A 25,770-nucleotide genomic window follows, 5' to 3' on the forward strand; every position below is an offset into this window, starting at 1 on the left:
TTTAGGCTTCTTTATAGCAACACTTCCCATGAAGCAATGCTCTCCAAATTCTGAACAAAAATCACTTCCAAGTTATCACTTGGAATGTACAGAGAGATTGTAGGCGTTCCCAGACATGTGAGGTCTTGAAAGCTTCTCGTACCCTACTTGTATGCTTTCTGAAGTAGCCAGCTATTAAAGGGCATGCTCCATGGAAATGAAATAAGCGAGAAAGTGGAAAGCATGGAGTATGGGAGACTGGAGCGCTAGCACAGCAGAGGGGGGAAAGAATCCCTGAGGGGTGGTGGGATCGCAAGAGCCCAGGAGAGCTCAGCTAAGTAGGGGTCTGGAGGGCATCGCAAGGTCGAGACAGCCTGGGAGTATTCGATGTGCCCGAGCATGCTGAGGGGATCCAGACAAGCAGTGAAGTTAATACAAGTATCTAGAAATCAATAGAAATAATAACAAATTGATAATTATTACCCAGAGAAGCCACAGACGGTTTTGCAGGCAAGGAAAAAAATACTTACAGCTCACTCTAAAGCTCCCCTCTGAATAACACGCACACAGTCAAATCGTGTAAATACTGAGTGCTGGTTTTTGCTACAGCCCTACTGAAATTCTATCTGAAGGTGAGATGAGAAAGGTTTGCAGGCATCATAGGAATCGAAGCTGGTCAAGAGAAGGCAATTCTCTCTTCCAGAGTGGGGAGCCGATTGCTGCCTAAAATTTAAAAAATAAAAAATAAAGTATCGATCTGTGCATGCTGTTTGAGATGTGGCAATCAATACCAAGATTATCAACCAAAAGAGAGGAAAGTTATTGTCTTTAATGAGTGGAAAACAGCAGGAGTGGTGCCGGGGACAGCTGTTATTGGTGAGACACTTCCAGAACTATTTGTCTCTTTAAATCATGGGCATCTAGGGCACCTGGGTGGCTCAGTTGGTTAAGCATCTGCCTTCGGCCCAGGTCATGATCCCAGGGTCCTGCATCGGAGTTGCTTCTTCCTCACCCCCTTGCTCGTGATCTCTCTCATGCTCTCTAATAAACAACTTTAAAAAAAAAAATCTTTCAATCCTGTGCATCTATAGCTTTGATCAAAATTTTAGAATTTAAAAGAAAGAAAAGGATAAGGCGGGAAAGAAGGAAGGAAGGGAGAAGGGAAGGGAGGGAGGGAGGTTGAAGATAGGGAGGAGCCAGGGCATTCAGGAATTCAAAGCAGGGGCGTACTTGATCTGATTGACATTTTTTAAGCCTCGAGTAAGTTCCTTCTGAGTCAGGGCTCTGATTTCTTCCTCTGTATCTGGAAGGGTCCGATGACATCTCCCAGAAGACCCTGTCAGAACAGAGGTAAATATTGAAATGCTCAAGGGCAGTAGCTCTGAAGAAGAATCACCAGGCGTGCCTATTGAAAATGTACATCCCCCAAAGTCCAGTCTCTGGAGACTGCCTCCCCGGTGTGAGGTCCGTAGGCCCGGGGAAGTGGCTTTTTTAATAAGCACCGAGATGCATGTGGGCTACTGGGCATGTCTTGCGCAACCGTGCTCCAGGCCAGAGCCCAGGAGGTGCAGGGTCACACTGGATCCCAAGTCAATTCTCGTGACATCAGAGAGAGAGTGCCAATTCGCTGTGCTGTTGCTTTAACATCCTCCCAGCACAGTACCTTGTGAATAACTCTCCATGGAACAAGGAACCAGCTGCTGCAAACGAATCCACCTGGAGTTGAGTAACCTTTCTCATAGTACTCATGTCTCCTGTGATCTTCTCTTCTGGGAACTGAAACTGATTTTCAATTTACAGTAGGGACACAAAGTTTCCTTTAAAATAGACTCACTTAAATTTATAAAAGGGAAAAGGAAGCAGAAAATAGCGGAGAAAGGGAATCCGAAGATGCATTTTAGGGGGGGGAAACAAGAAAGCATCGCTACTTTTTCTGAGCCTCACAGCGCCGGGCACATACATACGGGCAATATCGATTTATGCTACCGGAGTGACCTACAAATAAAAAAATATTGAATATATTTAGAAATGTGTTGTTCTTGCATGTGAGTTACATGATAAATGGAAAACGTGACCTGACAATGGATCATAATCATGATGGTTTGGGTAAAGAACATTAATAGACAATGCTCTACAGGAAATATAGAAATGGGGACACCTGGCTGGTTTAGCTGGAAGATCATTCGACTCTTTTTTTAAAAAAAAGATTTTATTTATTTATTTGACGGAGAGAGACACAGTGAGAGAGGGAACACAAGCAGGGGGAGTGGGAGAGAGAGAAGCAGGCTGCCTCCTGAGCAGGGAGCCCCATGTGGGGCTAGATCCCAGCACTCTGGGATCATGATCTGAGCCGAAGGCAGACGCTTAACGACTGAGCCACCCAGGTGCCCCAGATCATTTGACTCTTGATCTTGGGGCTGTGAGTTCGAGCCCCACGTTGGGTGCAGAAATTACTTAAATATTTTTTTAAGAGAAAGAAAATATACAAATGGGGGCACCTGGGTGGCTCAGTCGTTAAGTGTCTGCCTTCAGCTCAGGTCATGATCCCAGGGTCCTGGGATCGAGTCCCACATCGGGCTCCCTGCTCAGCAGGAAGCCTGCTTCTCCCTCTCACACTCCCCCTGCTTGTGTTCCCTCTCTCGCTGTCTCTCTCTCTCTGTGGAAAAATAAATAAAATCTTTAAAAAAAATTTAAAAAACTGCTTTAAAAAAAAAGAAAGAAAGAAAATATACAAATGGCCAATAAGCACATGAAGCCATGTTCAACACGTCATCAGGGAAATACAGATCAAAACCACAATAAGACCCCACTTCATATCCATGAAAATGGCGATGATCAAATATACAAAAAAGAACAAGTGTTGACAAGGATGTGGGCAAATTGGAACCCTTGTGCATTGTGGGTGGGAATGAAAAATGGTGCAGCCGCTGTGGAAAACAGCATGTGTGCCTCCTCAAAAAAATTCAACATAGAGTTACCATATAATCTAGCAATTCTGCTTCTAGGTATATACTCAAAAGAATTAAACAGGATTCAAACATATTTGTAGACCAGTATTCATAACAGCATTATTCACAATAGCCTCCCCCTGCAAAATGAATAAAGGGGTGCCTGGCTGGCTCCGTGCGTGAAGCGCGTGACTCTTGCTTTTGAGGTCGTGAGTTCAAGCCCCACGTTGGGCACGGCACTTACTTTAGAGCATTATGCCAAATGGACTAAGTGAGAAACAAAGGACAAATATTGTGTGATTCCACTTATATAAGGTACCTAGAGAAGTCAAATTCAGGGACAGAAAGAAGAATAGAGGGTACCAGGGGTTGGGGGTGGGGAGAATGGTTTTGCTTTGCCTTTTAATAGAGAGTTTCGGCTTGGAATGATGACAAAGTTCTGGAGACGGTGGGGATGGATGGTTGCACACCACAGTGAATGCAGAGTGTGATGCATTGTGAATGTGCTGTCTGAACCGCACTCTCAAAAACTGTCAAAATGGTAAATTTTAGGTTGTATGCGTTTTACCACAATTAAAAAAAAAAAGAATGGGTGATTTATAAAATCCAAACATTTTGCCCAGAAACAATATTTCTTATAGCTATAAGCTCTCCTCTCCCTGAGGATACAAATTACAATTTTTTTTTAAATTCTCTTCTGCTCCCCACCTTGTCTGTTCCTTCAGTCTTGTTTGTTTTGATCCGTGTCTTTTAGATATAAGCCTTCAAGGAAGGTCTGGTGATCCTTGGCCACACACTCATCTTTAAGAGTGAGTCAACAAAAGCTGATGGGGAACTGTGTGTGAACAGGTCCATTTCACTGGAGGACCCCACATGACACTTGAGCTGGTCAGTTCCTCTAGAGAAAAGCCCTCCAGTCTTGACTGCTGGGTGGAGTTTGGGGGTACAGTATAGTGGCTGCCAACAGATTTGGACCCAACCAGCAAAAGGGACTGGGACCCCCACTGCTCAGTGTGTAGACTTTCACCCCATCCTCCAATTTTAAATGTTGTGTCCCACCCTCAGCTCTAACTGATATCGCCAAGTCCAGACTCCCTTTAGGTCAATCTCTCCAGAAAAGAAATCTCCAAACATCTGTGAGAGGGTGAAGGGGCAAGGTCTCCTGCTGGCTGTGTGAGGTAAGGGAGGGTATCTGGGGGGAGGAGGGGTCCTAATGGCATCTCATAAAAACTTCTGTCTCATCAGCCTGTGTTCTACTACTCTCAGAGCACCTGTCTCCCAATTCATAAGATCTTGGGGGGTTTTGAAGTGGGAATTCTGGGCTTCTGCCTTCTCCTGTCTGTTAAATCAGTTGCTGACATTTCCATACTCGTTTTCCTGTCCTTGTAGGTTTATGCCTTAAACTTGGTATTTTAGTGGGATTCCAGGAGGGTGGAGGTAAAAGTATGTAGGAGTACGCCACTGGAATTCCATTCCCGGTCACACGGCCCCCACCAGACCACCAGCAAGGCTCCGGGTGGGGTCCCAGACACTACTGTGGGATTTGGTCACGTGCCCGCCAGAGCTTGGTGGCACAGAACCGGGCTGGTTGCCTTAATCACGCTCAGCAGCCCATGGCACAGACTCTGAGGTCTCCTTTTTGACAGACCCAGGAATCATTTCTGCCTTACTCTGATGCAACTCTCAGATTTGACCGATCTTTTGGCTTTCATGAAGCACCCCCTCCGGGTCCTCCTTGTACCTCACTGACAGATCCTCCCTGGATCTGCCTCCGCGTTCCACGACTTCCAAATGGCAGAGAACTAACAGGGCACAGCCCATTCCCTCTTCTCTATCTACATTCTCTGCCTAGGGATCTTAGCCACACCTGTGTGCCGATGCTCAGGGGCACCGACAGCAGCCCTTAGCTCTAGACCCGGCCGTGGTTTCTTTGCTTGGATGTCTACTAGGCATCTCAGAGAGCATTTCCAGACCAGAGGCCCCAAGTCTGTCAGTCCCCCAAACCGAACCCCATACCTCCTCCCTGACATCTCTCTCTCTCCTTCGATGCATCCCTGCCTCGTTCGCTTACTCATTTTCTCTCGCACTTGATTTTTAACCTCCAACGGAGTAAAGACTGGGTCTTGCCTTGCCAGTCTTCACAGTACCTAAGGAAGTACGAGGTACATGGTTGGTTCTCAAAATTATTTATTGGCCGCAATAATATAATGAACGCAGGCCAAGAAGAGCTGTAGAAAGTGGGGAGGTGGGGCTGCAGAGGCTTTTAGAGGCTAAGAAGGCAAAGAAACAAAGAGGGGCCCAAATGTATCTCCACCCCCCGCTTGGATCCTGACTCTCTGGCCTTGCATCCCTGAAAGGTCCGGGTCCCCAAACCTCAGGACACCCAGTCCCTGCTCACCCGGCACTACAGAGCCTCCCAGCCCCGCCCGTCTCCGCCCTGGGCCGGGCGTGTGTTTGCTTACCAGGTGGCGGAGGGGCTCCGTGCGCACTTGGAATGGGGGACAGCAATCCGTCGCGCGGGACCGGCACCTGGCGGGGCGGGGCGGGGCGGGGCGGGGCGTGTCCCCAGCTGAGCCGCAAGCTTTAAAGGTCTCAGCGGCCCCGCAGACAGCCAGACTTGGGCTGGCACCATGGCCAAGTTCAGCGTGAGAGTGTCCACCGGGGAGGCCCTCGGGGCTGGCACGTGGAACAAAATAGCTATCAGCATCGTGGGGACCCGGGGAGAGACCCCCCCACTGCGCCTGGACCACGCGGGCAAGGAGTTCAGCGCGGGCGCTGTGAGTGCCCTGCGGGGCGGGGTGGAGGCGGAGGAGGGAGCAGGGGACGGGCCCCTCGGATCCTAAGCCTCTCCCCTCCAGGTGGAGGACTTCCAGTTGGAGTTCCCCCAGGACGTGGGCGCGGTGCTGCTGCTGCGCGTGCACAAGGCGCCCCTGCTGCTGCCGGTCCCGGTCGGGGCCGTGGCCCGGGACGCCTGGTTCTGCCGCTGGTTCCAGCTCACGCCGCCGCGGGGCGCCCCACTGCGCTTCCCCTGCTACCAGTGGCTGGAGGGCGCGGGGAGCCTGGCGCTGCGCGCAGGGGCCGGTGAGCCGGGCGGGGACGTCGGGCCTGGTGGGGGCAAGGCAAGGGGAGTGGAGAGGTCGGCCGGTGTGGCCCCTGGGGAGGAGGAGGGGGCAGCCCGGTGTGGGAGCAGGGGACCCAGGGCGGAGGGCAGAGCAGCTGGGGCAGAGGGGGGCGGGAGGCGTTTTCTCTGCCCTCCTCACCCGCTCCTGTGCGCTCACAGCCAAGGTCTCCTGGGCAGACGACCACCCCATCCTCCGGCAACAGCGCCAGGAAGAGCTGCAGGCCAGGCAGGACTCGTACCAGTGAGGAGGGGCTACTGTGGGGTGCTGGTGCGGGGCGGGGGGGGGGAGCGGGGGTCACCCAAGGGATGTGGGGCTGCCTGGGTTCAGCCGGGATGACACAGACTGAAGTCCTCGCCAGTCCTCTCGGGGAACAACATCAGCATCTGGGGGCTTGTTAGAAATGCAAATTCCCCGACACCCTCAGGCCTGCTGAATACCGAGGGTGCCTGCAACAATTCTGCTGTAACCAGCCTTCCGGAGCATTCTGGTGCGGGCAAACAAGGGCTGGGAATGCCTCACCCCTGCAGGCGTCTTGCTTGCCTTGTGGGCCTTTTTCATCCATAGACTTGTTTTATCCTCCTGGAAATCTGGGCGGAACCAGAAATCCACGTCCCCCTCCAAGCCCAGGAAACTCATACTGCAGGGCAGGTGGGAGAAGGGCCCTTTCTCTGCCCCAGGCTCAGCTGGGAGAGTTGGGTCCCAGAGGCTGCCTTGGTGAGGGGTGGAAGCTGCAGGGGAGCTGGGGCTGCAGGTAGGCAGACAAAGCCAGGGACCACAGGGCGCTCAGGGGCAGGTTTTCAAAAGGTCGTGTTCTGGCCAACTCAGCTGGTCCCGAAGCCTGGGCTGCAGGCTTTTGCTCCAGGTCTCTCAGCTACCTGGGCTCCAAATGTCTAGGCCCTCAGGCCTTGAAGTATGGCCTCAGATCACAGTGTCAGCATCACCTGGGAGCTCCCAGGCTCCGGGGCCCACCCACTCCAGACCTGCTAAATCAGAACCTGCATTTCACCAAGGTCTCTGGGTGAATGGGTTTGTACACTCCCCTGTGAGAAGCAGGGTTGGGCCGCCACTTAGGAGTAGTGTACTTTAATTGCCACTTGTTCTTTGAAGTCGAAAGTTCCAGCCCAAGGGCAATGACTGACTGATTGAATAAGAGGAGGACTGGCCTGGGGCGGGGTAGGGGGGTGTGCTCAGCTTCCGGGGACAGGATTTTACCATTGCACCCAAAGTCTTCAGGCTGTATTGCTTGCTTGATCAAGATGCTGGAGGCCTGGGGAAGAGTAAATTTCTGGCCCCCCTCAAGCTTATGGAAATCAACCGTGCCTCTCCATGGGATTCCTGCCCAAGGCTCCTGAAGCCTACATGAACTCCCTCGTGAGATGCATCTGTGTGAGTCAGGGATTTTATGGTTGCAAGAAAAAAAAATAGGCCAGCAAGCAGACTGGGGGTAGCCAGATCTCAGAGCCCAGAAACCAAGGTGATTCTCTCCCTGTCTCTGGGGGCCTAGATGCTTTCTCTCTCTTGTTTCACGTTTCTCTTTCTCCCTGTGTAGAACAGCTTTCTTTGGGTCCCAGTCCCTACAGTGGAAAGTGGTCATAACTAACAGTCCCTATGTTTGCATGTGGTAGTCCAGATATCCAGACAGATAGTCTCTCTGGCTCAGCCCTGTTAAAAAAAAAAAAAAAAATTCAACCGAGTCCGTTTGAAGATCTAGTTGGCTTTATTTGATGATTTGCGAATCAGGCAGTGTCCGCTCTAGCAGAGAAGGAGTTCTGAGGAGCCATACAAAATGATAGGCTTTTCTAGGCAGATGGGGGCAGAAAAAGGAACTTTCTAGCAAAAAAGCGGATTGTTTCAGGCAAGATCACCTTCCTTTGGGGAAAGGTGGGGATCTGTCAGGCAGGTCACCTCACTGGTGATGACCCAGTAATTCCAGGTTGACTGGTTAGTCACGTTCCTGGGAGCGACTGACCTTGCAGATAGGTTAGGCATGAAGCCTTGGTTTGCAGATTTGGGCTTAGCACAAGTGACTCCATTTTGGACCCGATATCTGATTCCCCAGAAAGGACGTTGCTGGGCCTAGCTCTGGTTAGGTGCCCAGGCCTGGACCAGTCAGCAGTGGGAACGAGGCAGGGACAGAGCTTGGGAATGCCCTCGCTCGTAGAAGGGGGCTGGCTCTGATGAGGGCCTCCAGGGCCCTACCTCTCCCTTTGCCCCAGTCGGTGGGTTCCCTGAGCCTTCTTGTGGACCACCTTCCTGCTCCTCCCTCCAGCTGGAAGACTTACAGTCCAGGCTGGCCTCACTGTCTGGATGAGAAGTCTGTGAAAGATCTGGATCTCAACATCAAATACTCTGTCATGAAGAATTCCTGCTTCTACCTGAAAGTCAGCTCTGCGTAAGGATGCCCACTCCCTCCCGACCCTGGGCCTCAGCTGCCCTGGGACTCCCGCCTTCTGCCCTCCCCGACTGTCAAGGACGTGGGTCACACAGTCCTACCCAGGGCACAGCCTCTGCCCACCACCAATTCCCATGAGACCATGATGACCTCAGGGGCAGTGGCTCCTTGGGGACCTGGGGGCTGGCTCGAGAGCCTAGGAAGGATAAGGCCAGCTGACAGGGGAGGGTCTCCCAGGGCCTCTAGCCCCTTCCCCACCCTTGATACCCCCTGGCAGGTTTATGGAGCTGAAACTCAAGGGGCTACTGGACCGCAAGGGGCCCTGGAAGAGTCTGAACGAGATGAGAAGGATGTTGAACTTCCGCAAGACTCCAGCCGCTGGTGAGGAACTCGGGCTTTTCCCAAATGCAGTGGGAAGCTTTGGCTGGCTGCCAGGCAAGGACTGAACAGCCAGATGTGCCCTGTGGGGGGCAGGGTGTTAGCAGGCGTGACTGGAAGCGGGAGGAGCAGTTATGAGGCCCCGGCCATGGTCAGCAGAGGATGGTGGCCTCAGCAGGGCAGTTACAGCAGAGACGGGGTGAACAGGTGGGGTGAGAGCTACTCAGGATGGAGCATCAATGGGTACCGATGGAAAGAGGAGGAGAGGGAGCTCGTGTGAGTGGTCCCCAGCTCTGCCTGCGACCAGCTGGATGGGGGTGCTGGTCCCCAGACGCCAGGCGATGGGAGAGGTGGGCCCGGAGCCGTAGCCCCCAGTGCTGTGTTTGAAGCTGCTGAATCCTGGCCTTGGGCGTCAGGTAGACAGGAGGATGGGTGGGCTGGGGACTCAGATTTGCTGCTTGGTGAGAGGCAGAGGCTGAAGCCCAGGCTGAGAAAGCTACAGAGTGCGAAGCGAAGGGAACTTGGGATGGACCCAGGAGCAAGCAACTCCACCATGAAGCCCAGGGACGGGGTGGGAGCTTCCATGTTGAGATGACCCGGCCCCCCTCTCCTCCCGCTGCCCTCCCCCCCGCAGAGTACGTGTTTAAACACTGGCAGGAGGACGCCTTCTTCGCCTCCCAGTTCCTGAATGGCCTCAACCCTGTCCTGATCCGCCGCTGTCGCCACCTGCCAGAGAACTTCCCCGTCACTGATGACATGGTGGCCCCCGTGCTGGGCCCCGGGACCAGTCTGCAGGCTGAGCTGGAGGTGAGGGGCTCGGGGGTCCAGGCCCTGCACACCGCCGTCCCGGTGCCTTGGGACGGTCCCCTGCTGGAGAGGCCCACCTTCTTAGTTCCTAAGGACCTCCGTGTGCTGCTCACCAACAGCACCCTCTCCTGGGCAGACGTCTTTCCCCCGCCCTGAGTCCTCTCCCCGCCCCGCCCCTGCATCCGTTAGAGGCAACCCCTGCTCCCCCTCTCCCTACTGCAGAGGGGCTCCCTGTTCCTGGTGGATCATGGCATCCTCTCTGGCATCCGTACCAACGTCGTGAATGGGAAGCCCCAGTTCTCCGCGGCCCCGATGACCCTGCTGTTCCAGCGCCCCGGGGGAGGGCCGCTGCTGCCCCTCGCCATCCAGGTCAGCGGCTGGGCCAGGAGGAGGGAAGGGTTTGACGGAGGGGCCCCGCAGCGCAGACAGCCCACGGCCACCTCTCCCTGCACCGACTCCTCCTACAGCTCAGCCAGACCCCGGGACCCAACAGCCCCATCTTCCTGCCCAGCGACAACAGGTGGGACTGGTTGTTGGCCAAGACGTGGGTGCGGAATGCCGAATTCTCCGTCCACGAGGCTGTCACGCACCTGTTGCATACGCACCTGCTGCCCGAGGTGTTCACCTTGGCCACGCTGCACCAGCTGCCTCACTGTCATCCACTCTTCAAGGTCCGTGGCTCGACAACGTGGCCCACACTGTGTCCCTGCACCCCGGGCGTGCTCAGCAGCCTGGACCCGCGTGGCCCTCTTCCTCCGGGCGGGGGCGCAGAGCCCCCCTCCTGCTGCAGCACGCCAGCCCTGGCAGCCTGCTTTCCCACAGGCCCTGAGCCGGGGCGAGGGGCACAGGGGCTGGCGGGAGGGAGGGGGCTGCATGGGACTTCTTAGGGGAGAGCAGAGGGACAGCCAGCGCTGCCCAGAAGCCCCATTCCTAGGGGAAATCTAAGGCAGATGTCAGAGCGTGCACTTGGCTTTGAGGGAACAGCAGGTTGCTTGCAGACAGCAGCAGGGGCGAGGGAACCCTGGGAGGGAGACCCATGTCTCTAACGTGGGCTCCGCTAAGCCTTCAGATGGCCCACATTCCTTTCCCCCAGGGACCTGGGGCATCTCTTCTCCGAAGGGCAGAAATTTCTCCCATGCGGGATCCACGGCTCTTTGGATTCTCTGAATCTTACTTAGGCAGTCTCCTGAGTCCCGGATGCAGGACCTTTTCTATCCTCTCCAGTCCAGGCTGATTCTTTCTGACCCTCGGCAGCTCCCAGGGCCTGGTAGTCTGCGGGGATGGTTCCATTTTGCTCTGCGGGCCCCGCTTTTCATGGTGCTTTGCCTGCACGCGGGTTAGTAAATCACAGGATGCCAGAGCCGGGGGGCTCGTAGTGCTCCTCCAGATCAGCCCTTTCATTTGCCCAGAGAGAGGAAGGTGCCAGGCCCAGGTCATAGAACAGAATGCTGGTGGAAGCCCAGCCCCTGGCACGAGGTCTGGGGCCCTGATCCCTGTCCCCGGCTGGTCCTCTTGTCGCTGTCATCTCTTTCCATGGGTGATTTATAAGACTTGTGCCTCTCTGGCCCCAGACCTCACTCACCTGTGTCTTCTCCAACCCTTACAGCTGTTGATCCCCCACACTCGGTACACCCTGCATATCAACACTCTTGCCCGCGAGCTGCTCATTGCCCCAGGGCAGGTGGTAGATCGGGTAAGGTCTGCTTCAGGGAGGGTGGCGATGGGAGAGTCCCCGTGTCTCCCGCCAGTGCTGCCTCATGCTTCCGGGGCCAGCGCTCCAGCACCCAGGAGTTCTGTCTTCCAGTCCACAGGCATTGGCATTGGAGGCTTCTCGGAACTGATACAGAGGAACATGGAACAGCTGAGCTATTCTGTCTTGTGTCTGCCCGAGGATATCCGGGCCCGAGGAGTCGAAGACATCCCAAATTACTACTACCGGGATGACGGGTTGCAGATCTGGGGTGCAGTGGAGAGGTGAGGTGACCGTCTCCAACGAGCCGGGGGCTGGGGGAGGCAAGAAGACGGGAGAGGAGCGGGAGGGCCCAGGGAGGCTCCCGACAAGGAGGGGGTGCTGGATATGAATGACACTGAGCCGTGTTGCTCCTCAGGGAAGGAGGGTCAGGGTAAAAAGTCGGGACTGAACCCAGTGCACCTTGCAGCTTTGTCTCCGAAATAATCAACATCTACTACCCAAGTGATGCATCGGTGCATGATGACAATGAACTCCAAGCCTGGGTGTGGGAGATCTTCTCGGAGGGCTTCCTGGGCAGGGAGAGCTCAGGTACGGGGACCTCAGCCCTTGGGCCACACTCTCAGTCCCCTGCAGCGGGGTCCTGAGGACCCTGGCAGCCACATTGCCTGGCCCCCCTCCCCCCGCAGGTGTGCCCTCCGCGCTGGAGACCCGGGAAGCCCTGGTCCAGTATGTCACCATGGTCATCTTCAACTGCTCAGCCAAGCACTACGCTGTCAGCGCCGGGCAGGTGAGGAGGGTCGGTGCCCGGGCGGTGGGATGGAAGGGGGCCAGGCTCCCAGGACTCAACGTTGCCTTCTTGGCTTTCAGTTTGACTCCTGTGTCTGGATGCCCAACCTGCCTCCCACCATGCAGCTGCCACCCCCCACCTCCAAAGGCCAGACAAGACCAGAGGGGTTTCTAGCTACCCTCCCGCCGGTCAATGCCACATGTGACATTATCATTGCCCTCTGGATACTGAGCAAGGAGCCTGGGGACCAAGTGAGTGTGGGGCTGGGGGCCAGGCCAGGCCAGCTCTGGGGTGTGCGAGGGAGTGTCCTTTCCCTTCTCTGGCACAGACCCCATGCTGCCTTCAAGGCGCTGGGTCTCTTCACCCCACTGAACTTTACCAGGGGGACACATGAATGTTGGACATCTCACCAGGAGGGTCAAATGATCAAATGAGTTGAGGCAGAGTCACCCTAGCTGCAAGGAGATCACGCTGGGGGGTGGGGACGCCCCTCGGAAAACTCCGACTTGAGCTTTCAGTCCCCAAGAGCTGCCTGCAGTGACCCTCATTGCCTAGAGGGAGGGAGAGGGCTGAGGCTCAGAGGGAGGCTACTTCCAGGTCCCCAGGGTGGACGGCTAACGGGGGTCCAGCTGCTGAGCAGTTCCTTCACTCAACCTTGTGGTTGGTTCCCAGAGGCCCCTGGGCACCTACCCAGAGGAGCACTTCATGGAGGAGGCTCCTCAGCAGAGCATCACCGCCTTCCAGAGCCGCCTGGCCCAGATCTCAAAAGATATCCGGGAGCGGAACCAGAGGCTGTCACTGCCCTACACCTACCTGGACCCTCCGCTCATTGAAAACAGCGTATCCATCTAAATCCCCTGGAGAACAGGGTGCTCTGAGGCATCCCTTGGACCCCATAAAACCAGGCCCCCATATGCCTCTCCTGGAACAACCAAACCACACGGAACTCACCCCACACACCACAAAACAACAGAAACAAAACAGAGAAACAAAAGACTCCAAAAAACAGCACCACCGTACCATACCTTTTGAAGACTCCAAGATTCAAAGTGCTCGAACACCCATAGCTCCCTTAAAGGGTTTTATGACTTTGTGTTGCTTTGCATTTTTGCATTACATTATGATGGGGGGGATCCCCTGATACCCGCTGATCCCACTGACCACAGCTGAGTGGGCCTAACGGTCGCCCGATGCAGGGCGGCCCTCCTGGCAGGTCAAAAAATTGCCCAAGAGGTTGATAGTGACCTATGGTCTCAGCTATAAAAATGAACAACCCACTAAGAAGGGGCCACCAGAAGCAGGGCAGAAGGAAGTTGACAACTGTCTGGGCAGTACCCATATATGCTTTCCTAAAAACTTGTTCCAAAGTTGGACAAAAAAGCTTGCATATTATAAAGCGGGTTCCATTTCCAGAGAATCACAAAATAGCAGAGCCATAATAATCCTATGTTGCCTTCCAGATTCAGTACTCAGTCCTCAGTGATGGAATTCCAGCACTGCATACACATTCTTCCTTTCTGTTCTTCTTGTCCCAAATCAAGAGTCATCCATTAAGGCCAAAATGGCTCTCTTTGGAATTCACCTAATGGTTTCCACCTCTGCCTCATATTGTAGGTTTGGTTTTTGAGGTTCACTAAGTTTTATAAAACAGTGTGGACAGAATGCAATAGGTATTTGAATCGCTACACAAACACGACCACTGAGAGAGAGAGTGATGCTCTAGGAAGTGCTAGCAGGCAGCTCCCCAGCTGAGATTGTGTGCCACAAATGAGTCAGAGATATAGAGCTCTTAAACTCTTTGGCTTCAAGCAACAGAAGACAATTCCTGATAACTTAAGCGATAAAAGCAATAAAAATGGAGAAGAAACTGAGTGTCTCAAGGGATTAAAAAAAAAAAAGCATTGCACACCGCCCTCGGGAAGGACCCAAGGAGGCTCTGGGCACAGGACCCAATGCACAACCTCCTCAGGCGCTGCTGTCAGAATGAGCAAGCTCCTACCACATTTGTCTTTGAATTCTTTGCTTCAGTATGCAAATTCCACGAGGAAAGGTCTGTCGGACTTGACTTGGAGGGGCAGAAGCCATTAGTTGCTGTGGCAGAAAGCTTGTGCTCACTAAACAGCTCAGGGTGGGGCCATATGACCAATACCAGCCAATGGATTGTGGAGGAAGCAATGTATGTCACTTCCACGATGAGGCAGTTAAGAGCCGGCATGCCTTCTTCCTTCCCTCGCCCTTGAGGCTACCTTGGAGGCATGCTCCAGAAGACATGAGCCCCCTCCTCCCCTTGATCACTAGACTGCATGCTCATGAGGACAGGGTTCATAACTGCCCACCACAGTGCCTGGCACATAGCAGGAGCTCAGTAAGTAGGTGTTGAGTGGAGGACATCATACCCAAATGATTCCTCAAACCCTTCCGTGCCCCTTCACAGTTACCTGTGTGTTTCCCCAACTAGACCATGAGTTTCTTAAAGGCAGGAGCTGGGTCTCATTCAGTTTATATTCCTGGTGCCCAGCACTGTGCTGACACACAAGAGAGAGCTGACAAATGTTTGTCTGATGATGGATAAAAGGGAGAATGACTGAATGTACGTACGTGTGGATGGATGGATGGATGGATGGACGGAAACATGGACGGATGGAGGGATGAACTACTGAGTTGGAAGGCAATTGTGCTCCAGTCAGTAAACCAGTATTTGCTTCAGTGTGTGTCTTTTGGGAGCAACTATCATCTGGAGAAAATGGAGAAACCAAGGCAGCTCAGCAGTGAAAATCCAAGCAGTCAGTCTCCAGTCCTCCTTGGAGAAGCCACCACCCCCTCCACCACCCAGGCCTGTGACCCCTCTGACTCTCTTTCTCTCTCTCTTTCTCTCTGTCTCTGTCTGTCTCTCCTCTGTTTTTCACCCACATACCCAAGTCCTTGGACTCTTGGCTGATGAGCCATAAGAAGAGAAGTTTGTTAAGCTGACATTCACCTCTAGGGGAAATCTAGTTCAGAGTCGTGGTCCCCTTGGCCTAGGGTGGGGACTTCCTCATGGACAATAAGGCATTGGGCACCCAGATCCCAGAGTCATGCTGTGGAGACCCCTACCCTCTTTGGGCTTGCTGGCCAGAGGGGGAGGAGCAGCTCCCTCTTAACCACCCCAACTCCAGCCTTTCAGTTAGGGAATGAGGGAGTGTAGGGCACAGGGCCCTAAAAGTGGGGTGGGAGCATCCCTTACCCCTGCCACTCCCTGCCCAGTGTTCCAGCACTGGGTAGAGTGAGTCACCAGGGAAGGAGGGGGGACAAAGGTGTGGGTAGGTGGCAGCAAAAGGGGTAGAAACAGAGATGCAAGACTCTAAGACATTAGCACGGAAAGGGCTAATGAAACAATGCAGAGGCAGGGCATTGCCAGGCATAAAATTGCAGGCACATAACAAAGAGGGGAAGATGTGTAACCTTAGCAAATATCTGAAGTATAAAAAGAGCTTTTACCAATGAATAACCCAGCAGAAAAGAAGGCACATAATAGGAAATTTTTTTAAAAGACAGTCCATAAAATAAACCTCAATGTCTAACCAACCTGTGAAAAGATATTTAATCTCACTGATCATTAGGAAAGTATACCCAGAGTTGTCAAGGGTGTGAAGCACCCGAGTCCTGGTATAATGGTGGAAAAGCGTGCCTTTGGGGGAGACCTTTCCAGAAGTCTCAATCAGACTTTAAAATCTAAAAGAAAAAAAGAAGTTTAATCCAGCGAACCACTTATAAAAGGTATCTTACTAAAAAAAGGCGGGGTGGCGCCTGAGTGACTCAGTCGGTTAAGCATCCAACTCCTGGTTTCAGCTCAGGTCATGATCTCAGGGTTGTGAGATCAAGCCCCGCGTCAGGCTCCATGCTCATTGTGGAGTCTGCTTGAGATTCTTCCTCTCCCTCTCTCTCCCCCCACTGTGCATGTTCTCTCTCTCTCTCTAAAAAAGAAAAGAAAAGAAAAACTATCCAACAATGATAAAGTCAAAAGGACAACTGCCTGTCCTTTCAAGGATATTTAGTTTTCTGGAAGCATGTACCATCCCTTGATTTTGCTATTTATTATTAATAAAGGCCTCGGTCTATGAGAAGTTCACGTAACTTGTGACTGGTAGAGATGCAAATGATTTCCGTTTGGTAAAAAAAAGATAACCCCAAGGGTTATAGTTCATTTCCCTTAGGGACATCGGCTAGTTTTGTGTCTAAACCAGAAATCCTCGCCTGACTTTCTCAAATTGCCTATACAGGCTCGCCTCAGAGATATTGTGGGTTGGGTTCCAGACCATCACAGTAAAAACGAGTCAAATGAATTTTTTTGGCTTCCCAGTGCATGTGAAAGTTATGTTTACACCATACTCTATTAAGTGTGTCATAGCGGGGTGCCTGGCTGGCTCAGTTAGTGGAAGATGCAACTCTTGATCCCAGAATTGTAAGTCAACCCCCGCACTGGGTGTAGGGATTGCTTAAAAATAAAATCTCAAAAATTAAAAAAAAAAAGTGCAATAGCGTTGTGTCTTAAAAAATGTACATACCTCGGGGCGCCTGAGTGGCTCAGACAGTGAAGCATCTGCTTTCAGCTCAGGTCATGATCCCAGGGTCCTGAGATCGAGCCCCGCATTGGGCTCCCTGCTCAGTGGGGAGTCTGCTTCTCCTTCTCCCTCTGCCTGCCCCTCTCTCTCTCTCTGTCAAATAAATAAATAAAATCTAAAAAAAATGTATATACCTTAAATTAAAAATACTTTATTGTTAAAAAATGCTAAGTCTCATCTGAGCTTTCAGCGAGTCCTCATCTTTTTGCTGGTGGAGGGTCTTGCCTCAGTGTTGATGGCTGCTGGATGTTCAGGGTGGTGGCTGCTGAAGGCTGGGGTGACTGGCAATTTCTTAAAATAAGACAATAGTGAAATTTGCTGCATCGATCGACTCTTCCTTACACGAACGATTTCTCTGTAGCAGGTGATGCTGTTTGATAGCATTTGACCCACAGGAGAACTTCCTTCAAAATCAGAGTTGGTCCTCTCAAACCCTGCTGCTGCTTTATCAACGAAGTTCATAGAATATTCTCGACCCTTTGTTGTTGTTTCAACAATCTTCCCCAGGAGTAGATTCCATCTAAGAAACCGTGTTCTTTGTTTATCTGTAAAAAGAAACTCCTCTAAATTAGTGCAGCCACTCTGGAAAACTGTATGGAGGTTCCTCAAAAAGTTAAAAATAGAACGACTCTATGATCCAGCAATCGCAGTACTAGGTATTTACCCCAGGAGGACAAAAATACTAATTCAAAGGGATACATGCACCCCGATGTTTATAGCAGCATTATCTACAATAGCCAAACTATGGAACCAGCCCAAGTGTCCATGGGCAGATGAATGCATAAAGAGGATGTGGTATATAGATACAATGGAATACTACTCAGCCATAAAAAAGAATGAAATCTTGCCATTTGTAACAACATGGCTGGAACCGCAGAGTATTATGCTAAGCGAAATACGTCAGAGAATGACAAATACCATATGATTTCACTCAAGCAAGCAAAAGGGAAAAAAAGACAGAGAGATAGACAAACCAAAAAACATTCTTAATTCTTAAGAACACACTCATGATCACCAGAGGGTCGGGGGGTTGGGGGAAATAGGTGATGGGGGTGAAGGAGCACCTTTGTCGTGATGAGCACCGGGTGATGGATGGAAGTGTTGAGTCACTGTATAGTACACCTGAAACTAATATTACACTGTATGTTAACTAACTAGAATTTAACTAAAAACTTTTGAAAAAGAAAAAAAAAAAGCAACTCCTCCTCTGTTAGGAGATTGCAGTGATTCAGTCTCATCTCTTGGCTCCACTTCTGATTCTAGATCTCCTGCTGTTTCCACCACATCTGCAGTGACCGTGTTCACTAAAGTCTTGACCCCCCTCAGAGCCATCCTTGAGGGCTGGAATCAACTTCTTCCAAACTCCTGTTCGTGTTGATATTTTGATTTCTTCCCTTGAATCACAAATGTCCTTAATGGTAACTCCTTTTCAGAAGGTTTTCAATGTACTTTGCCCAGATCCATCAGAGGAATCACTATCTATGGCAGCTAGAGCCTTACAAAATAGATTTCTTAAATAATAAAACTTGAAGGTCAAAGTGACTCCTTGACTCGTGGGCTGCAGATGATTGTTGCGCTGGCAGGCATGCAAACAACATGCATCTTACTGCCCATCTCCACCAGAGCTCTGGGGAGACCAGGTGCATGGTCAATGAGCAGTCATATTTTGAAAAGAATCCTTTTTTTCTGAGCAGTGGGTCCCTACAGTTAACTATGTCATAAACAGATATGCTGTCAAGCAGGCTTTGTTGTTCCATTGTTAGAGCAAAGGCAGAGTAGACTTAGCATCATTCCGAAAGGCCCTGGGATTCTCAGAATGGTAAATGAACATTGGCTTCAACTTAAAGTCACCAGCTGCATGAGCTCCTAGCAAGAGAGTCAACCTGTCCTTTGAAGCTTCGAAGCTGGGCATTAACTTCTCCTCTCCAGCTATGAAAGTCCTAGATGGCGTCTTCTTCCAACAGAAGGCTCTTTCATCTACACTGAAGATCTGTTGCTGAGTGTAGACACCTTCATTACTTAGCTCCATCTTCTGGAGAACTTGCTGCAGCCTCTACATCAGCACTTGCTGCTTAACCTTGCCCTTTTATGTCATGGAGACGACTTCTTTCCTTAAACCTCCTGAACCAACCTCTGCTAGCTTCAGACTTTTCTTCTGCAGCTTCCTCACCTCTTTCGGCCTTCACAGAACTGATGAGCATTAGGGTCTTGCTCTGGATTAGGCTTTTGGCTTAAGGGAACGTTGGGGCTAGCTTGGTCTTCTACCCAGACCACGGAGACTCTCTCTCCACATCAGCCTTCTTGCTGTTTCTCTTTCTTATCATTCGTGTGTTCACCGGAGTAGCAGTTTGATTTTCTTCAAGAACTTTTCCTCTGGGTTCACAACTTGGTTCGCTTTGGCACAAGAGGCCAAGTTTTTGGCTGATCTCGGCCTTCAACGTGTCTTCCTAAGCATAACCATTTCTAGCTTTTGATTTCAAGTGAGAGACATGACTCTTCCTTTCCCTTGAACACTTAGAGGCCACTGTAGGGTTATTATTAATTAGCCTCATTTCAATTTTGCTGTGTCTCAGGGAATAGGGAGGTCAGAGGAGAGAGAGAGAGAGACTGGGGAATGGCCCGTCGGTTGGGTAGTAGTCAGAACACCCACACCAAAGATGGGCACAGTTCATGGCACCCCAAAGCAATTGCAATAGTACCATCAGAGATCACTGATCACAGATCACCGTAACAAAGGTAATGAAAAGAAAGTTTGAAATATTGCAAGAATTACCAAACACAGAGATGAGAAGTGAGCAAATGGCCCCCGTAGATTTGCTCGATGCAGGATTACCACAAACCTTCAGTTTGTAAGGAAAACAAGCGATATCTGCAAAGCGCAATGAACTGAAACACAACTAAAGGAGGCATGCCTATGAATACCTTTAAACACGCAGCTCCTTAACTATTCTTGGAACCGCCGTTACCACCTTTCCGAGTTGACTTAAATCTTTGACTTGTGTTCATTCTAATTTTATGAATCGTGTTTGTAATTTTTTTTTCCTCCCCACCTCCCCCCTGCCTCTGGGCGTGCCTGGAGCCTCAGCTCACTCCCCTGGGGGGACCCGGAGCAGATCATGTCCCACCCCCCACCAACCTGCGGAAGAGCTGAGGAGGGGACCAAGGTAAGAGGCAAGAGACAAGATGCAGGAATGGAGAGAGGGAGGACACAGGGTGACTCAGAGTGGTTTACAGGACACGGGTCCCCAGAGCTGGGAGGGGACAGGAGAGAGCCACAAAGGAGGAGGCACCAACAGCTCTCTCCCAGTGCACCTTGGAGGAGGGGACGACGGGAAGTGTCCTGGAGCCAAAAGCCGACCCAGTTCTGCGACAGGAGCAGAGAGCAGGTGCGCACCCACAGGGGGACAGGCACCTCAGGGTCTCCCCAGAACCGCCTGCAGGCCGCCTGTCTCCTGGGGCCTTCTGGACCCCTGGACAGCAGGCGCGCGAGGACCTTGCTGGGCTCGGGGACCTGGGACTGAGCACCAGTGAGCCTGGTGAGCCCGGGGAAGGCGAGAGCAGGAGACCAGCACACGGGCCCGGGGAGTCTTAACGGGGAATTTGGGGGACCACGGGAGAGCCGCGGCCTAGGAAGCATGAACCAGCCAGCTGGGCTCTGCTGTATCCAGCATTCCTCGGCCTGGTTTTCTCACAGTCCACTCAAATCCGAGATGCAGTCTTGGCTCACATCACATCGGGGAGCACCTGAGATGTACCCCGGAATGGGTGGGGCTGCGGAATCAGTGGCTCCTCGCGTGGAACCCAAGCCTCCAACCCCCTTTGTTCTGAGAAACCACTTAATAGTCCAGTCGTCCAACCAGCTGGAGTAGGAGAAAGGGAACATCAGGGAGTGACTGATGCGGGAAGCTGGAGATCTGGGTCCCCAGAGCCGTAAAGTGTGAGAGGCTGGGGCTTGGGTGGCCAAAGTGGCCCTCCCCACACCCACTCTCTCTGCAGAGTGTGTGTTTCTTTACCTCCCAGTTCCTGAATGGCCTCATCCCCATCCTGGTCCAGCACCATCTCGGCATCCCAAGGAACTTCCCCATCACTGAAGCCACGGACCCCTGTGCTGCACCAGCCCGGGACCGGTCTGCAGGCTAAGCCAGAGGTGAGGGGCCCAGGGGTCCAGCCTGTCTTCCCTCCCATCCCTGTGCCTTCAAGAGCCCAAGCTCCCACCCCCGACCTGTCTCTTCCACCCAGCCCTGCAGCCCTGCAGTGACCCCTTTCTCAGCTAGCTCAGCGCCTTCTCTAACCCAGCACCTGCTGCTCGCCCCTGGAGGGAGGGGTGTTGCTCTGGGACAGCGAGCGAGGGCTGAGTGGGGAGTGCTATCTCCTGCTTCTTTGCCAGGGCCCATGCACTTGTAGGGCCCCTGCCAGTTGTCATGGTTACTAAGGATGCCCTACAGCTGGTCTGCTGAGGCTCCCTAGAGCTACTCTCCCTCCCCTCTGTGGGCCAACTGGGATGAGATGTTCCCCAACTGCAGGACAGGCACGGGGCTGTCCCCTCCCTCAGCCCTCCACTTCCTCCCCCTCTTCTCCCCTAGAGGGGCCCTCTGTAACTGATGAGCCATGCCAACCTCTTGGGGGCTGCCCCAGCACCATTAACGAATTGCCCCAGTTCCTGGCTGCCCCCCCCCCCCAGTTCGGTGGGCCCCTTCTGCCCCTCACCATCCAGGTCAGCAAAGCAGGACCTTGGGAGGGCTGGGCGTGCCAGGGGGCACATCCTACCCTCGGGATGACCGCAAGGTTGCCCCCCCACCATGCTGCAAATCCCCACACCGCATCTAACCCAACCAGCCCCTCCCTGCCCTCATCTCTAGCTTGATGGGAACATTGTGATATTCAGTGTCAGAGAGCAAACCACCTTGACATGGGTTTCCAAATCGACTCTCCTGAATCATGCTCCTTTGACAGTATGACCACGTTCCCAGCAGTTAAACACGGAACCCCCTCTGGAAGTCGTCTCCACGCCCTCCCTTCCAGCCTTCCAGTCTCTGCACCACACGACTCAGGATCTGGGTGACTTTGGGCTGGTACCAGGAGCCCTTGACCAGGCTCTGCCCCATGTGCCGACAAGGCGGCCTTAGGTTGACTCACCTCCCAGTGACCGTTTCCTGTTGTGCTAGAAGTGATCAGAAGGGGAAACCTTCATACCTTGCCGACCACATCCATCGCTGGCATTAAGTACCTCGCCAGATTTAACTCAGTTAATCTTTCAGAGCAACCCAAGGAAGAGGGGATGATTATCAATCAACTTCACTGTGTTGTTTTTTTTTAAGAGTTTATTTATTTATTTATTTGAGAGAGAGAATGAGAGCACAAGGAAGGGGAGGGGGAGAGGCAGAGGGAGAAGCAGGCTCCCCGTTCAGCTGGGAACCCTACTCGGGGCTCGATCCCAGGACCCTGGGATCATGACCTGAGCCCAAGTCAGGTGCTTAACCCACTGAGCCACCCAGGCGCACCCATCAACCTCACTTTATAGATGAAGAACCCGAGTCGCAGAGAGGTTAGTTAATTTTCCCGAAGAGATACAGCTAGTAAAGAAGAGGACCATGTGATTTGGCCCCATGGGCAGGGTAACAGGCTGCACTTTCTAGAGCCAGATTCCGCCTGATGCCTACCCTGCCCGTGAACCAGCCCCCACTCCAGCTCACTCAGACACCTGGCCCAGACAGTGCCGTCTTCCTTCCCAGGGACACAGCTGAGGACTGGCTCCTGGCCAAGACCTGGGTCCAGCACTCAGTGCTCCCAGTGCGTGACATGGTCACTCATATGCTTTGAACCCGCTTTATGATGGAGACCTCTTTTCTCTCCGTGCCCAGTGGCTGCCCATGGGCCGCCCCTTCTTCTAGGTAGGGAGGACCCCCCCACCCAGTGCCCGGAGCCGTGGGGCCCCTCGGGCTGTCTCATCTAACCTCTGACTCTGGTTGTCCCTCACTGCTCTGTCCTTGTGTCTACTACACCTGACATCAACACTGAGGCCCACACTGGGCTCTTTGCACCGGGAAAGCTCATCAGCCAGCTCGGGGCCCTGGAGCGGCTGAGCTTTGGCCCTGAGCAGCGGAGGCTCTCTGCCCAGCAGTCAGTCAACGTTGCTGGGGAGGACAGGCAGGCTGCCTGGTGCTGATCACCAAAGGGCCAGAGGCTTGCGCCTTGCACTCCCTCCTCCCGCCCCACCAGCTGGCTGGCCCAGAGGCTCAGGATCTTGCCCACTACTACTCCCCAGACGATGTGCTCTGGATCCAGGTGGCCACAGAGAGGTGAGGCTCCCCAGGGGCCCGAGGGCTCTGCGCCTCCCCCTCATCTATATCTCTGTTACCTTGTTCATCCACTCCACCTACCCCTTCTGCCCAAACACACTGTTATTTCACACCCCTTTCCTGTCTCTTCTTCTCTCCCCACTGTGTGACTTTGAGCAAGTCACTTAACCTCTCTGTGTTTATTTCTTCATCTGAAAACAGGGATGAGAAGAGCGCCTATCTTACAGGTTATTATTAGAATTAAATCTAAAGCCCTAAGAATAAACCTCAGGTGAATAGGAAGTGCCTTCTGAGCATTCACCCCATAGATAAAGTCTCCGGGGTTTCCTTCGGAATCTCCCTCACAGAAGACCTCTTTAGGGTGTACCTCTGGCCTCCACCCCAGTGTTAGGAGCTCTTGATGTCTGGCCTCCCCATGAGTCCCCATCTCCTGCCATTAACCTGCATGACCACCTTCCTCAGGCACTGGGATTTAGGACAGCCCTGCTCACGACCCTCACATGGCTCTGTGTTTGGCACATGGAATGCAGTGTTCACTGTGGTATCTTAGCCCCTCTGGAAACTGCCTCCCCCCCTTCTCCGTTCTTCTTCCTCAGCAGAGACCAAGACTGGGGAGGCTAGGAACCCCAATTCTCCCTCTCTCCTTAACCACATACTGCCCCTTTGAGCCCAGCTCATGCCCTACCTCCCCTTGAATCCTCGGGGACGCCCCCACTATGAACACCCACAGCTGGAGCAATGGATCCACGTGTCCTTCATGAGCCCTAACTATGGCTGGTGCTGGATGCCATGGTGAGCAAGGCAGATCAGCCCTGGCCCTTGGGAACGAGTGGCGCAGACGGATCCAATCCACCGGTCTGAACACAGAGGGGCCCTGGCGTGGGATCCTTCCCTGTTGCTTGATCTACCTCAAAAGGCTGGAAGACAATGCCTACAGCGTTTGCGAGCAACAAGTGCAAAGGATGAGGGTGGGTGGGGACTGCAGCCAATGGAGAACTCACATTTGTCTGATGGGGACAAACGGCGACCCAGCAATGACTATAGCCAGATCTTTAGATTTTTCAAGAGAAACCTGACATTGTCTAATATTTAAGCGTTGGTCATTGATTCATCTTGAAAAAAGAACAAATAAGAAACCTTGGCAGACAATCAAAACACATCTGCAAACCAACTGCGGCTCTCAGGCCCTAGGTTTGCACACATGGTGATGAAAGCCTCCAGGTCTGAAGATCAGCTCAGTTCATGTAATGCGGGGTTGGCCATTTTCCTTCTCTGGCTTCAGATTCCCCCTTGGGGCAGCTGGTCTCAGTGGCCTCTTCCAACCCACACCCCTGGGCGCCTTAGACTACCAGCTGTAAGTCACCATGTGTTCCTGGATCCCTAGCTTTGTGCCCGGACAATAGTGTCGTAAGCAAAGACTCAGAACCTCGGGCCTGGCTCAGGGAAGTCTTGCAGGAAGGTTTTCTAAGCTTCATGAGCTCCAGTGAGGCGTCCACACCTGTCTCCTGCTCTAGACCCCACCTCCCCAGGGCAGCAGCCCTTGGGTTTCAGCTCTGTTCTCTCCACCCCATCTCCACGTACGGGTCCCTGTTGCCCTGGGGAGCTCATCGAATGTCTCCCCATGATCATCGTCCACTGCTCAGCCCAACACGATGCCACTGACAGCGGCCAGGTGAGTCAGCGCCAAACCTGGGGGGGATATGCAGGGTCACCAGAGGAATGGACCTAAGAGAAGCACTGGCAACTATGCTTACCGCGTTTGGGGGGGTCAGCTTGAATTCAGTGCCCGGATGCCCAATATTCCCACCACCATGCAGGTCCCCCCCAACCCCCCCGCTGACCTACTGCCAAAGGCCAGAGAGACCTGGTGGACTCACGCCCTGAGGTCCAGTCCACATGCCAAGCCCTTGTGTAGCTCCAGGGTGTCAGCGATGAAACCATAAGCAAGGCCCAGGGTGGGGGCTGAAAGGGGGCGATTCTCAGGTTCCAGAAGAGTGGGTGGGGGTGAGGAAGAGACCTTTAGGGACAGGTTACTTGGAGGGTACACTTAGCAGGCTGGGCTCCTGCATGGGCAGAGCCTGGAGTGATGTAGGTTTTGGTAGGTGATGAGGTGTGGTGTAGGGTACTATAAGGTTCATAGTAGGTGGAGCTTAGAGGTGGCTGGGTTTCAAAGTGAGCTTGGCTTGGGTGGTCTAGGTTTCTGGTAGGCTGGGCTCAGGGTGGTCTTTTGCCTGGGTGGACGGGTAATTTAGGTTTCAGGTTGAACTGGTCTTGGGTGGTCTGAGTGCCTAGGTGGGCAGGGCTCAGGTGATGATCCTCTTTGGGTAGATTTTCTGATGGACTGGGATCCTTGGAGGTCTGGGTCCCTAGGTAGGGGGACCTAAGAGGAACCAGAATCACTTTGGGTTGAAAGACAGGGCTGGGTACGGCAGGGCGCTGGGGTCTTAGCCTTCTCCCCTGCCATCCCCAGGAGCGCCTTGGCATCTCCCAGAACTTCACCAAGGACCCAGGGGTGGGAGCATCACCACCTTCCACAGCCTCCTAGCCTGGATCTCACGGGACAGCGGGGCGGACCCGGGGCCTGGAGCTGCGGCCCTGAGCCTACCTGGAGCCCGCAGTGATGAACGGCATCTCGTCCCAGCCCGCACCCCACCGCACCCCCAGTAAATGACCGCGTGTACCGACAGACCCAGCACTGTAGCAAGTGATTTTTTTTTTTTTGAAAACAGGCGCGGGCGGGAAGAGGCGAGGCGGGGGAGCTGGC

General features: G+C 53.0%; 1 protein-coding gene across 3 annotated transcripts; it reads left to right on the forward strand.

The window, feature by feature from the left end:
• Positions 1-5,557: 5,557 nt before the first annotated feature.
• On the forward strand, positions 5,558-12,958 carry ALOX15B (arachidonate 15-lipoxygenase type B). Of its 3 annotated transcripts, XM_027567621.2 has the most exons (14): positions 5,558-5,704; positions 5,786-6,008; positions 6,208-6,289; positions 8,319-8,441; positions 8,719-8,822; positions 9,454-9,626; positions 9,849-9,995; positions 10,094-10,297; positions 11,233-11,319; positions 11,431-11,600; positions 11,786-11,907; positions 12,006-12,106; positions 12,187-12,357; positions 12,779-12,958. In XM_027567621.2, exons 1-14 carry the CDS (start codon positions 5,558-5,560, stop codon positions 12,956-12,958), a joined length of 2,034 nt encoding a protein of 677 aa, XP_027423422.2. The 3 variants fall into 3 exon arrangements, with proteins under 3 accessions (XP_027423422.2, XP_035580590.1, XP_035580591.1); XM_035724697.1 differs by lacking the exon at positions 11,233-11,319; XM_035724698.1 differs by lacking the exons at positions 11,233-11,319; positions 11,786-11,907 and having other exon boundaries at positions 11,431-11,587.
• Positions 12,959-25,770: the final 12,812 nt, after the last annotated feature.

This window comes from Zalophus californianus, chromosome 16 (genome assembly GCF_009762305.2).
Source record: "Zalophus californianus isolate mZalCal1 chromosome 16, mZalCal1.pri.v2, whole genome shotgun sequence".
Lineage (NCBI taxonomy): Eukaryota > Metazoa > Chordata > Mammalia > Carnivora > Otariidae > Zalophus > Zalophus californianus.

Coding starts and splice junctions, on each gene's coding strand:
- ALOX15B (XM_027567621.2), top strand. CDS start 5,558: ATGGCCAAGTTCAGCGTGAGAGTGTCCACCGGGGAGGCCCTCGGGGCT. Junction 9,627..9,848: donor GTCTGCAGGCTGAGCTGGAG/GTGAGGGGCTCG, acceptor TCCCTACTGCAG/AGGGGCTCCCTGTTCCTGGT. Junction 11,908..12,005: donor CCTGGGCAGGGAGAGCTCAG/GTACGGGGACCT, acceptor CTCCCCCCGCAG/GTGTGCCCTCCGCGCTGGAG.